Source organism: Pseudochaenichthys georgianus, chromosome 24 (assembly GCF_902827115.2).
Source record: "Pseudochaenichthys georgianus chromosome 24, fPseGeo1.2, whole genome shotgun sequence".
Lineage (NCBI taxonomy): Eukaryota > Metazoa > Chordata > Actinopteri > Perciformes > Channichthyidae > Pseudochaenichthys > Pseudochaenichthys georgianus.
Window position 1 is genome coordinate 32,163,630 of NC_047526.1, and position 14,102 is coordinate 32,177,731.

At 40.2% G+C, this 14,102-nt stretch overlaps 1 protein-coding gene across 1 annotated transcript in view; it reads left to right on the plus strand.

Moving 5' to 3' along the window:
- The window catches only part of tbc1d32 (TBC1 domain family, member 32), a 134,283-nt gene that overhangs the window by 81,466 nt on the left and 38,715 nt on the right, over positions 1-14,102 (plus strand). The window contains exons 30-32 of the mRNA XM_034076478.1: positions 2,599-2,714; positions 11,640-11,794; positions 13,927-14,067. Coding sequence (XP_033932369.1) covers positions 2,599-2,714; positions 11,640-11,794; positions 13,927-14,067 — 412 coding nt within the window. The remainder of the gene's footprint in view (positions 1-2,598; positions 2,715-11,639; positions 11,795-13,926; positions 14,068-14,102) is intronic.

Here is a 14,102-nt window from a genome sequence, read left to right on the forward strand (position 1 = left end):
TTTTGCAACTTCAGCATAGGGGATTGGGATGTTTATTGAACTTCGGTTTAACACATGTATGGCTCTGCCGCTCAGCGCTGCTGCTTGCTTCAGTCAAAATCTTTAGTAATAGCCTATCAGATAGCGCTGTGGGCGGGACATTGCTCGTGTACACAGAGTGGTGACTGCAGCCAGAGAAACGGCCGCATCAGAGCCAAAGTTTTATCGGTAATTTGATTTAAAAAAAGGCCGATACCGATAATCGGTCAAATGCGGAATATCGGCCCCAATAATCAACCCCTACCAAGGACCACTTAACCAATAAAAAAACACTCGCGGACCACCTAACTCCAAAAATATCCAAAAACACAACAGATTACAAATCTCCTGAACATTTTACAAACAGGTGGCAACATGTGTGACGAAGGTGTTGCGCTGGGCTTTATCATGCAATCAGAAGTGAAACTTAAGCTCGCTCCATTGCGGAGATATTCCCGCGAGAGTGTGGAAAACTTTAATTAATTTACTTAAAATGTGAAATGTTACCAATATACTCACGGGCCACTAGGGGGCGCGTTTGAGAAGCTCTGCTCCAGAGGGAGTTTGTCTCTCACACACTCCCCCACCTGAAACACCCCAATATTGGTCTCCTTTGTTTACTTCCGCAACATAGGGACATCACTATGTAACACTCGCCAACTATTTGCTAGCGCTTTAACACATTGTATGTGATAGGCTAAGGGGCGGGACATCTCTAAGCGGTTGACCAATCATAACAGATCCGGCCAGCTAACAAATCAGAGAAAAAAATAAAGCAATTTTTTAACATTAACACATGTAATATGTCACAGAAGAGGCACAGATATGCAGCTGAAAATTAGCATAACTTTTTTTACCAACCTTAACCCTCAATCTGCTGTAGGTCATTTCAACATCGTTCATGAAATTCAGTTTCTCTCTGTTAGAAAAATCTCACTCGTCACCGGCTTGGTCTTCAATATCAGGATGCATGTATGTATTATCCTTGCGAGAATGGAAGTAGTCATCACACACAGGGCTGCGTGGGACAAATAGTTCCCAGAGTAGAGTCCTTTATATGCCGATATACAAGAGAGGGTGTTCCAGTCAACAAGATGGAAGCATACTGGTTCAAAGCAGTATTCTGACATTAGTTAAGATTAGCTAAGGCCTGCGTAAGCAATAAACATGACAGTCATATATCTCTCTATGGGCTGTGTCATCATGCCAATCTTAGGAACATCATAACTTCAACACAGTGTCTCCTGAGCGTCATCCATGTACATCCGGCTACGTACACAGCTACTGTTATCATATGCTACTCTGATATAGAAGGAACATTCAGTATTTTCCCAACACTCTCCTCCATTCGAGTTTTCCTGAGGCTACAAGTCCATTCATGACGGACCCACATCAAACATTAACTAAATACCTCTAAAACTTCCACTATAGTTCACCTCAATCATGAACTTGCCGCAAGCAGCGTTACTTAAATCAAAGCCTTTACTTCACCATGCCGTGCAAGATTCAGTCTCCCGCCTATTTTTTCCATGTCACACTGAGCTGGATCAATGAGAACATGTGTACAGATGTTTCTAATATTACAACGTTTACACCATTTATGCATCTGGCTTCCGGTTCTATTGCCAATCCCTCACAGAGAAAAGATGTTGTTTTCTTTGGCTGCAGCTGTGCAACAATGCTGAGAAACGGAGAAGGACATAAGGCTGAAGAAATAGAGAAATTCTCCAGACATGGTATTGAACTTGAGTGCAACAACAACAACACATGTTCAGTAGCCTTTGTTGGCTGTTTGCGGGGCCCAGAGTGTATCCTTCAGAGACTTAAAAAAAACACTGTCCATAATTCCGTTTTAACACATCAGGAAAACATGCTGCCATACAACAGAGGAACAGTTTGTATTCCCTTCTGCTCCTACAGTAGCGTTACACCCACCCACACCTACTGAATGCGTGTAATGCACCTCCTGCTGTGCATAATCTGATTCTTTATCTCAGACGTAGGTTCTGTTCTGGCATCGCTCCTATATGTTTCTTAATGACACCCCGATGCTACATTACAGAGTTGATATACGAGTTCTCAACATCCCTCCCAGCAGGTTCAGAAACACAGCTGTTTGCGTTTTTCTGTATCGTCAGAAAACAGTGTGTTAGCATTTTTCAACAGAGCAATGCGTCTTATCGGATTAAAAGCTGTTAGACATGAGTTATAATTAATCCTCTCCTTAGAAGTGTCAGACTTGCGAAGTTTAATCTAAAGATATTGGACTTGTTGAATCAATATTGATGAGTACTTCTATGTGTTTGCCTGAGGCCTCAGTTTTTGTCTCTTTGTTTACTGTGTTGCATGACTTTCCTTTGAAGGGGAGTTCAATAGTAAGGTTTCATAGAAAAACAACTTATTTGTTTTGGTTTTACAGTGACATTTTGTTTAAGAGTACACAAATGAACTTGAATGGAAAGGAATTCCCTTCAGATTAAGCCCAAAGACCTTTGGCTGTGGTACTGCTATAATAGCTCAGACACAAGATTATTTGGTAGATCTAACATATAGAACATTATTTCTGTTTTTCTCGTACAGATACGGCAGCTACCTGAAGCTCCTGACAGAAGATGCTGTGAGCGACCTGCCGCTGCTGATGAGGAATATTAAGATCTTCTTGTCCACGCAGCGAGTAACAACTGCGCCACAGCTCAGTATCCTTTACAAACGCCACATCGGCACAAGTGTCGCTATAAACGTATTCACAAGTAGGGATGTCCCGATCACCTTTTTTTGCTCCCGATCCAATTCCGATCATTTGATTTTGACAATCTGCCGATACCGATTTTCCCGATCCGATCTGTATGCAATGCATTAAGAGAAAACAAAGGTAACAGATAACGGCTGGTCATCCAACGCGATGAATTCAGCTATCTTGGCTGCTATTGTTTGGCCTTTTCACTGTTCTGGGGCAGTTTCTCTTTCCTTTTTGAAAGTCTCTGAAAGTGTCGGTTGTTTCAGTTCCGTTACCTGAGTGGCCGCTGTGCACTCGCCGTGTTGTTGTTGGTGTTTGTTTCTCAGGCGGCGTGTTAGATTGGTCGTGTTGAACGTAGCTCTGTTCTTTCCACCACGCGGAACCTCCGCCTTGCAAACATTGCATCTGGCTGTTACACTGCCTTCGCTTTCAATTTTATAATACTTCCAAACTGCTGACATTTTCTCTGTCCCGACTCCCGAGTCACCAGCTGAACGTAGCCTCTCGTTAGCTTACTGCTACTATTAGACACTGCGCCCACTCTGTTGCCAGCTTTCAGAGAAATAAGCAACCAGGTCTGAAAACAAGCCCAAAAGAAGCAACACATACATATGTTGTGTAATTTTAAAACCAAAACTAAGTCCTCAGGATGACTTTAAGACGTGAACATGGTCATTCTTGTTTTGTAACATTAATAAAATCTAAATATTTATAAAAAAAAAAAAAAAAAATCCCGATCCCCGATACCCGATTTTTTTCTCCCGATTCCGATCTTTTGAAAATCAGATCGGATCGGGACATCTCTATTCACAACCCTTTTGTTCTTGTGCTACATAGTTTGTTCTGTGACATTAGTATAGGATTTGTGTTCGAACATGATCATACCAATCCCACCATAACCTTAATCAATGACCATGTAAAGCCTATTCATCAAAAGTGTTTTCAGAAAGAGACACTGCGTATCCCACTGGGACACAACGTAGAAATATGTGTCCCTTCAATTTAAATTGAGCCTTCAACATATCATATAACTGCATTTGTATATTTAACTTATGTGGAATAAAGCTTTTAAGTTTACTAGACAAGCAAACTATGTCTATTCATATTATTTCTATATTCACAGATTTAGACAATTTCGGACAGTTAAACAATTTAGTTCTGATTACACAATTAACCCTCCTGTTGTCTTCGGGTCAAATCTGACCGATTCACTACTTTCTTCAATCATCACTTTTTTGTTTTACATTCGATTGCATTCAGACTTCATGATATCCTTCACAGCAGACATTTGAACATATACAATTGCTGATCACACTTTCATTGCATTTGGATGATTTAGTCAACTTTGTAAAAACCATGGTGTTCCCGCCATAAGAAAAGGGAATTAGTAGCCATCCGTCAGATCAGATCAAACAAACACACACACACCACACACACACACACAACACACACACACACACACACACACACACACACACACACACACACACACACACACACACACACACACACACACACACAACCACACACACACACACACACACACACCCACACACACACACACACACACACACACCACACACACACACACCACACAGAACAATTTGACACATTTCCCGCTCTTATGTGCCCATCCCCCCACATGGATCACACCTGGCACACACAATACATGTTCAGTGTCTGTTCTTTGTATATTCACTGCAGTGTTTCATGTATACCAGCAGTCTGATATGTACAGTTTGAAAGGGTGTTAAATGAAATGTGGTGATGATTAATGGTATTTGTGTTAAGGTAATGGCAGTTAAAACAGGACCGGTCAAATTTCACAGCGAACACCACAGTAAGGGGGGGGGGGAACGAAGACCATAGGAGGGTTAAGAGACTACCCACTAATACACAAGTTTGCCGAATCTTATAATAATTAGGAATCGTTTTGATGACTTCAACTTTCTAAAAGAGGAACATAGAAATGTGTAATATCAATATAAAGCATGAATCTTTGGGAAAGAAAATGAAAAATCCCCCCAAAAATAACACAGTTCACATTGATACCATTAAAACAGTCAAGCAGGGCTGAGGCTTTATTCAGCAAAAGAATATACGCACAAAAGTATTCTGCCTTTACCATTACAAATGCTATATTCCCTTATACACTATCTGGACACACGCTATCAGTTCATTTTCATTTTCATGCGATGAGTTTTTTGTAATCAATCAGGGGACAGTCTTTGAGAGGGAACATTCGTTTCTGATAGTGTCCGTCTCTGTCTGATCAACACAATACGGATAATCTCTCTCATCTGCGTCTCAGAGAATAATTCAGCGTCCTTTTGTGCCACATAGCAACTGATAGGCCTCCTTTCTCCTTCAGGAAGTCTCCCCTTTGTATGTGGACAGTTGAACATGAAAACACTGAGATAAAGAGTCAGCACACATATAGAGCACACTGACATTTTCCCTCTCATGCTCAGACGACGCTGACATTCAAACTAATAGGAACAACTTGGTAGTGAAGATATTTTTTACCGAGCAAACATGGTCGTTTTGCCGTATCGCAGGTTTACTACAGCCAATAGGATTTGTCATGGATGTTATGGATAAGTGAGAAGTAATACGATTTCAGAAAGCCCCACCGGATACAACATATAGTGTATGATATAAAATGTGTTGACATTAAAAGTCACCTATCATGCTACTTTTCGGACTATAAACCGCGACTTTTTTCCCCATTTTGTTGTACAGCTAACGGCCACTAGGGAACCTCCTAAATCTATGGATTTTACAGGTAAAATTAACCACCTTTAACTCTATGGGCTCTATGACCGGTCCGCGCCCGCCACCTTTAAGGGGCGGGCTCCAGCAGGAAAAGCTGGAGGCCGGAAAAGAGTGAGACAGGTAGCGCGCCAAAGTAAAAGTGGAACCGAGAGACAGAACGAGAGCAAGACAGACGGAGCATTTAGCTGCTGCGGCTTATATGCAGGTGCGCTTTATAGTCCGAAAAGTACGGTAGTCATTGACTTTGAAAACATTCATTTATTGGAGAATTTTTTTGTTAACAGTATGTTTTTAACAGTTGATTACCCTGAACTTTAAGTATAATTCAACTGAAAAACCAAAAAAAATAATAAAAAAATAATCGTTTTATTTCAATTACGTTATTTTCCTAATCCTTGCAAGCCATAATCGTAATCGCGATTAATTGAGCAGCCCTACTATGAAGTGTTTTGCTAAAAAAATCACCCATTCTAGCCATGCCTCATATCCCTCTATTTCACTTCCTGTTTCAAAAGTGTTGATTCTGGGTATAAAGCTTCTTTTTTTTTTTTAAACTGAAAAAAGGCTTTCTCTCTTGCGGGTTTACCACAAGGTGAGTTGCTTTTTACTTCCTGCTTCTTCACACACATGCTCTCCAGTACAGGTTAGCTCTGAGTGTTAGCGATGCTTGCTAATGTAACCAAAGACTATTACGTCGGGAATTGTTTCCGATACAGCGACATTTCATTACGTCATATCGGATGGCGAATCTGGATCAGCTCCGTTGTACCCAAGCGGCAAACTGTGGGGTAGAGCCGTGAAGCCAATACGGAAGTGTCACACACTGCAGTTCATATATTGGCCGATAGGCGATGGCTGCAGAAAGGAGCAATTTCCATAGACCCCCATGTTAAAATGCCCAACTTTACAGCAGAAAAAAACATGTTTCTCTCCCTGGCTCCATACATTTTATTATCGATATAGTTAGATTCCACCTTCATGATTATGGATCTGAGAGTGAATTGTTTTCTAACGCGACCCTTTTATTTATATTAGGTCTTAAAGTTTGGGCATAAATTAGGGCGTGCTCACATTGAGTGACGGCTCTGTCAAGTGCCTGCCGCTGTTAGCTTCTTGTCTCTCTGCTAGCTGCTCCGTGAAGCTACAGGGACTCTGCCTGCTCAGCTCATCCAGGAAACACAACCTGTAGCCGGCCGTGGTTGTTTGTTCTTCATGCTTATATATCGGACTATTGTGACTCGCTCTGCCGTTAAAACAGACGGTGCATGAATGCGGTAAGTAAAATTCGAGTGCTTTATTTATGTGTTAATGATTTTAATCAGCTACGTAATGAATGGTAAGGCTTGGGTTAGCATGTAAGCTAGTGGTAGCTACATCGGTGCTAACGATTGTAATCGTACCCTCCAAGTTAAAATCATAGACTGTATATATAAAGGTTAAAACGAAATAGACAAGTGTTAAGTGGGATAATACTGTTGAACAAACGGCTTCTGTTTGAGGTTGATAAAATAAGGTTACATCCTTGTAGCCTAACTTAGAGATATTTTATTATGTAGGAGGAACTGTATGCACCGCTAAGGTTAATTTAAATTGGCTATGCTCAAGTATGTAGACAAGTTAATATCGAAGTAGTTATGTGAAATCAACCTCACAATAAGATATGTGTATATTACAATTATTAATGTCATATTTCAAGATGATTACTTAGATATTACAATATGGTTGGTTGAGCTGGAGTTCATTATCGAGCTTACACGTTAACGTCACAGTCATCTGAAGAACGAACCCAAACCTTGTTGTTTTTATTAATTGCATTACCAAATGGGTATCAAATAAACAGTAAATTGGTAACACAACTTCCAAAGTTACAGTAAAATAAAAAGGACCCTGACTCGGACAATACACAATCCAACATGTTCAACAGAAGAGAATCAGTTATATTGTTTGTACACATGGTACTTTACATATATATCTGTTTGTTTAAGGTGTCCAGGTGATGCAGACAGGCTGGACCAGAGAGTGAGAGACAGAACTGGACTCCTCACAGCAGTGAACTTCAGCACAGGTACAACGACTCTTTTTTTCTTACTGTACAAAGAATCAAGAAAGATATTGGTTTAAATGAATTCAGTATTGACTTGAATACACTGATATACATTCCATTAAACAATACTAAATACTAGATCACCTACACATCAGTTAAGTTGAGGGGTTTTTCCATGCAAAAAGTTACATTTAGATATTTAGCAATATGACTTTGTCAGCTTTCTAATGTAATGTATTGAAGGCAAAGATTTATCTCTCAATATTGTCTGTAAAAAACGTGGTAAAAGTGATTCTTTCAGTGAGACAACAGAGCAAGCTTCTACAGTTGCACTACGTTTTGATAACAGTTAAATATTATTTGATAATAACATATATTTCAATGTTGATGAACTTCATACTGTTCATTCATAATCTGATTGTCTTTGTAGCTCATTGTTTAAATAAAAAAAAAACATTACAATTACAAAATAATGATATCTACAGCCCCTAAACACAAAAACACACCGCTTTCATAAATAACACACTTGTTCTGCAATAATATGTTTTATGTTTCCTGTCATTTTTGTTAGGAAAGGACATGCCTGAAAGACACGACATGTTCTCCTTCTCTGAGGGTCCAGAAGAACATCCAAGAGGATCATTAAAGGCTGATGTTATGAGATTTTAAGACCAGTACAGGACATTCACTAAGAAACTACTTTTATTGTAAAAACAGTCAGCTGATCGAATGCACCTATTTCCACATCTACACTCCATCAGCTGATTATTTCTATTTGCCTCACTTTATGAGCTTCACATCGCATGTGCCTTGTACCGCAGAGTTTGCAACGTCACAAATAAATGGGGCCAATCTTCAGTCAGATGTGAATGTGTAATCTAACACTTTCAGTAAGAATAATGGACAAAAGGATGCAAATACAAATACAATTTATTGAAATGTGAACCAAAAGTTAATCAAATGTTTTAAATAAAAAGCACATATGGACAGAAGGTGTAAACCTATTAAATGTATAAGTAAACACATTTAGTCAAATAAAGTGACAGACTAGGCCTGTGCAGGTGGTATCAGCTTTGCCCAGCATGGGCTCCTTCATCAGCCCTGGTCCTCCTCGCTGAGGAAAGACCCTCAGTCCTCTCCAAACCAACAGACAGGACGTCCATCACACGGAGGTTTCTCCCTGAAGTCTCTGCAGCTCTCTGGACACCATGCTGTCTCAATCCGTCCACACTGAATATGAGAGGGGGAAATGAAAATAATAAATGCTTTAGACAATAAGAAACATAAAGTTGACTGTTGAGTTGCTCAGTTTTTTTAGATTGTCAATACTATTACTGTATAACTAATATCTCAGGTTAAGAGGCACATTCAAATAAAGATTGGTCTTTAAATACATTTTGTCTTTTGAATTGTTTGTCTAAAGTCAAGGATCTAGAACTGGTACTTATTTTTAATGATACAGTCTGGTTATTATGCTGTTTGGAGGAGGCATCACAGGTAAGAGCACTAATTAGCTACCATCACATGTACCTTAGCTTGACTTAAATGTATTAAACGTATGGTTAAGTGATATCAAAATATAAATAACTAATGTCATGCAAACATAATATTTGCTTGATTCCAGAGTTGAATTTAGCACAATTGCATACAAACGTTAAGGGGTTTTAAGATTCTGAAGTATTATGCTAAAAACTCAATAACTTAGATTATTATTTATAGTTTTGCTGAATAGTTTCATGGCCGCTTACCTTAGAAACGTAAAATGCGACGGCAGTGTGCAGATGGGGAGCATGTTAGCTTAGCTTGGTAGCTTCAGCTAGCTCTGGAACTTCCAGCTGGGTGGCAGCAGGTCCCGCCTCGGCTCCGCCTCTTTGCCCTTATTTGGAGCAGGCTGGAGAAGGCGGGAGTTGAACTCTGACCTCACTGTTGAGCCGTTAGTGGCCGACTCCGCCTACTAAGGGCTTCACGGCAACTGCAGAATCCTATGGGTGACGTCACGGACCCTACGTCCATTTATATATACAGTCTATGGTTGTACCCCACTGTTTTTAGAGATTTGGGTACGGAGGAAAAGACAGAGGGTTTTATTTTCTGACACTTTGTGAGTTCCCTGACACATATTTATGTATAAAAGACATAAAAAAGTGCATTTTGCATGATAGGTCCCCTTTAAGTTCATTTAGTTTTGAGTCACTGATCTGTTTTTGAGCATTGAAGACATTTTAGGTCATTCAACTTTTCAAAAGTCTCAGTTAAAGCGAGGAAAAGCAAAACAAAGCAGTTATCTGTTAAATGGAGTCTATTTTTAGCTTGAGTGATGGCAGATCAAAATGTGTTCTGAGGCTTTGGTTTATTAATTCTTTATCATTGAAAATGGCGTCTTGACAGAGTGACCTACAAATAGAGATGAGGCGTGTCAGTCAATCACTTTCAAAGAGCATGAAGTGTTTGTAACTCAATGTGTGTGTTATTGAGGGCTTCAATGTCCTCACATTTCAGTATTCAACACAGGACTTTGTGAAGCATATTTTTATATTCTGTTAAATTATTCCCAGTGAATGTCTTGAGGGCATATTCAATCTTTCTTTGGCATTCTGCCAAAACAAAAGTAAAAAGTTGACATTATTTAAAAGGCAGCGAATCAGCAGCCAGACATTAAAAGCTATGTGTCGATAGCCTGGGGTTGTTTTCTCGATTTCATTCACTACCAACTAATCTCTTTCTATTTCTCATGCAAAGGGGGACTCAGACCTGCACATGAAGGCAGTCTTATGCTTCTAGCAGAGTCTGAACACAATTATAAAAACAATTACGGTACTTTTCGGACTATAAAGCGCACCTGCATATAAGCCGCAGCAGCTACATTGTCCGTCTGTCTTGCTCTCGTTCTGTCTCTCGGTTCCACTTTTACTTTGGCGCGCTACCTGTCTCACTCTTTTCCGGCCTCCAGCTTTTAGGCGCGGACCGGTCATAGAGCCCATAGAGTTAAAGGTGGTTAATTTTACCTGTAAAATCCATAGATGTAGGAGGTTCCCTAGTGGCCGTTAGCTGTACAACAAAAATGGGGAAAAAAGTCGCGGCTTATAGTCCGAAAAGTACGGTAGATTAAAAAGTGTAAATGCACCAGATCCGGTTTAACCCACCTAAGAAAGCTCTAAGTTAAAACTAAGTGTCTGATTGGCGTTTGGAATTGTGTTTATTCATTATTGTTGCATAATGTGGTGTTCACAATGCAGAGCTGCCACCTGGGAGTCTTTGTAGTGAATGATTCATTTATTCACACTCAACATCCTCCCACTCAGCCCTAGCCAGGCAGACAGTCTGTTTTGCTCTCATAGATTCACATAATAATACAGCCAAACGAGATCTGGATCCTACAGTACAGGATGTGTTTCTGCTATGAGATAATGCTCTGGTGTAACAGGGTTAATTATCTGTCAAAGCATTCCTCGCTCTGTGGTTGACTCTCTGCGGTGGCAGTTGACAGTAAAGCGATATTAGCTTACCGCTTAATTTAACACAACATAAGGAATCAGCTTCATGTGACACAATCGGTTCAAATCCTCTAAAATATATTACAGTGGACATATTTCCAGGTTCATATTTGTAGTTAGTGTCTCAACTGGGACATGTCTCCATGCTTTAATGTTCAACAAGCTCTTTATTTGTCTCATACAACACTGCAGTACCTCTTTTCACCCTCTGTCTGAAACCAGAGCCCAGTCTGCTCTGATTGGTTAGCTGGCCGGCTCTGTTGTGATTAGCATAATAAGGCCAAATGTGTCCGATTTTTTTTATGCCTTCCCAGCTCTCATTGGTAAATTCAGATTTAATTTGACTTGCAAAGTATTACATGTCCCTCCTTTAAAGATGCTTAATACATTTGTGCTACAGAAGGCCCCTTTAAGATAACATAAACACTGTATGGCTCCACTTATATCCGTCACATCAATGTACCACTTTCATGTTGCAAAACTAATCTAAGGAGACGTGTTCTTTTGTAGCTTTGCAGTGAGTCCGAGTATCTTTCCCATCAGTCCTTTGGCTCTTTAACTCCGCCTCCAGTCGCTCAGCAGGACGGGTATCCGGGCTACGACTGGCTGGCCTCCACAGTGTTTCTCATCATGGCGGGGAACATGGACCGCTCTCTAAAGCTGTTACTCAACCTGTCCTCTCTGCTCACTTCTGCATTCATCTGGCCAGCGAGGATACATGCCTCTGTGAGTATAACAACGTGCAACGACAGTGCTCTCTAAGGCGAGGCGAGTTTATTCATACCTTTCAACACAAGTGCTTTACAAAAATGAAAGACATTAAGACCATTGAGAAACATCTTATAAAATGGCATTTAAAGCAAAGATAATAAAACATGAATAACAAAGGGACATGAATTACAGACCAACAACCAACCACATTAATCTCCTGCCCCGGACACACAAGCACGCGGTTTCATTGGCTCGAGCTTGTACTGGCATGTGATGTGATTGGCCGACGCTTCCGTCGAAGCTTGACAAGTTGAACTTTTCTCAACGTTTGAAGCGACGGAGGCAAAGCGAAGCGACAGAACCACAATGCAGTTCAGCAAAACGTGACGGCACCCCATTCAAAGTGAATGGGAAGCGTCTCCGTTGAAGCACGCGCCGCCGCCGTGTGGACGTACCGTTAAAGTTACAGTGGCGTGTGAGACACAGACATCTTGTTTTCTTTGACCTCACCTTTCTTTCTACTTTGTTTTTTAACTTATGCTTTAGTTGCTTCAAGTGTTTCATGCTCAACAAACCCCCCTTTTGATCCTAATCTGCAACCCAATAATCCGAAGATTCCACGGATCCTGGCCATATTTGTGTAGCATATAACATTAATTTGCTCCCAGGCATTCCTGTGGCTTGCTCGTGTTGGACCCCATCTGTAACCCCAATACACGTAGGGGAGTTATTTGTAGTTGTTAGCACAGTTTAGGATTTGCATATGCAGTAACGTGGCACTTGAGAAGCATTGAAAAAGTCATGAATTATCCTACAGAGCGCGTTTCAGCTTCAATGTTTTGTCCCCGTCTTGGTTTGAGAAGACTTCAGTCACGGTGCTGCTGCCAAGAGATTCCTTTGAAAAAGTAAAATGTAAATGTGGGCTACAAAGTGTTCATGTAAATGTTAAATTAGTTAGTGACATATTTTCTTCTAAAGACTGGAACAGCTTTTTACATCTACATGCGCAAATATTATTCAGAGATTTTCTTCTAGACTCAATGTTGGCATTAAAATGCCCTTTTCAAACATGGTAATTTTATTGATGACATTTGTATAGATGTATTAGCTTTGAAAATTCATTTTAAATGTACAAATACCATACACATAATTGAAATGACTTGCTTTAACCCCTAAGGGCAAAATATCAATTCTATAGGTCCTTTCTATAACTTCCAGATTGGGGATTTTCAAACATTTTAATTACGATGAAATGGATTAAGTACTATTCCAGACAGCTCATCTCCATTTTACACTTGTAAGGATAGGTTGTTAAGATAACCAATTAATCAATTAAGGTAATCAACTATTTTTCCAGTAGGTTATACATTTGACCGTTTCTTTATCTATGTCAACCAGAGCCTCCTCCCTAAGCCCACACCTTGACATCTTCGATAAAGTACAGTAAAAGCTATACTTAATCTAAATGAAATAAGGCGTGTCTGCATGTCCACAGAGTCCACCTCCCAAATGTTAACAGCCTCATTTAGGAGGAAGGGTTGTAGGAGGAGTTGTAGGAGGAGGAAGAAGACAAGATAAATGAGGGGAAAAGGGCGAAGTAAAGGAGTAAAACAAAATTACAGCAGCGTTAGAAGTCTGAAATTAAGTCTAGTTTCAATCGTTTTAAATTGCAGGGGAGACGTTTTGCAATCATTAGACCAACCTCTGTAATCTTGTCGTCTTGTCAAAGTCAATACATCTCAATTGGACTCGTCTGAACGTGTGTTACGTGTTCTCAGTGTGTTGGATGCACACAGTGAATTTCTCCACACCGCAGTTAGTGTCTGACTTCGTTTTAGTCAATATCACGGAAAATGGAAAGGGCACAGATAATTAAGGCAGCAGCGAGCTTAGCAGGGAATATGGAAAACTTATATTGGAACACAAAACAGCATGTTATTTCTATGTATTACTCGATAAAAGTGAATACAAGTGTTCAAGAATGTTCTTATCTGCACTGAAAACAGAACGAGGAGCTTGTAAACGATGTTTATGCTGTTGTTTTGTGTTTAAATATCCCCCAGCAGAACAAGATAAATTGGACACTATTTACATATCTAAAGCTCTGTTTTGAATCTTAAATGGTTCTGGTTTTGTTTGCTGGACAGATCCATGTTCCTGTGGAAGTGGCTGAGTCAGGAATCTCTCCTATGTACTGGTGTACTGCTCACTACGTGGAGATGCTGCTGAGAGCTGAAGTTCCTCTGGTCCACTCCGCCTTCAGGATGTCTGGTTTCACCCCGTCACAGGTAACCACCACGTCACTGAGAGCCTTGTCTCTTGA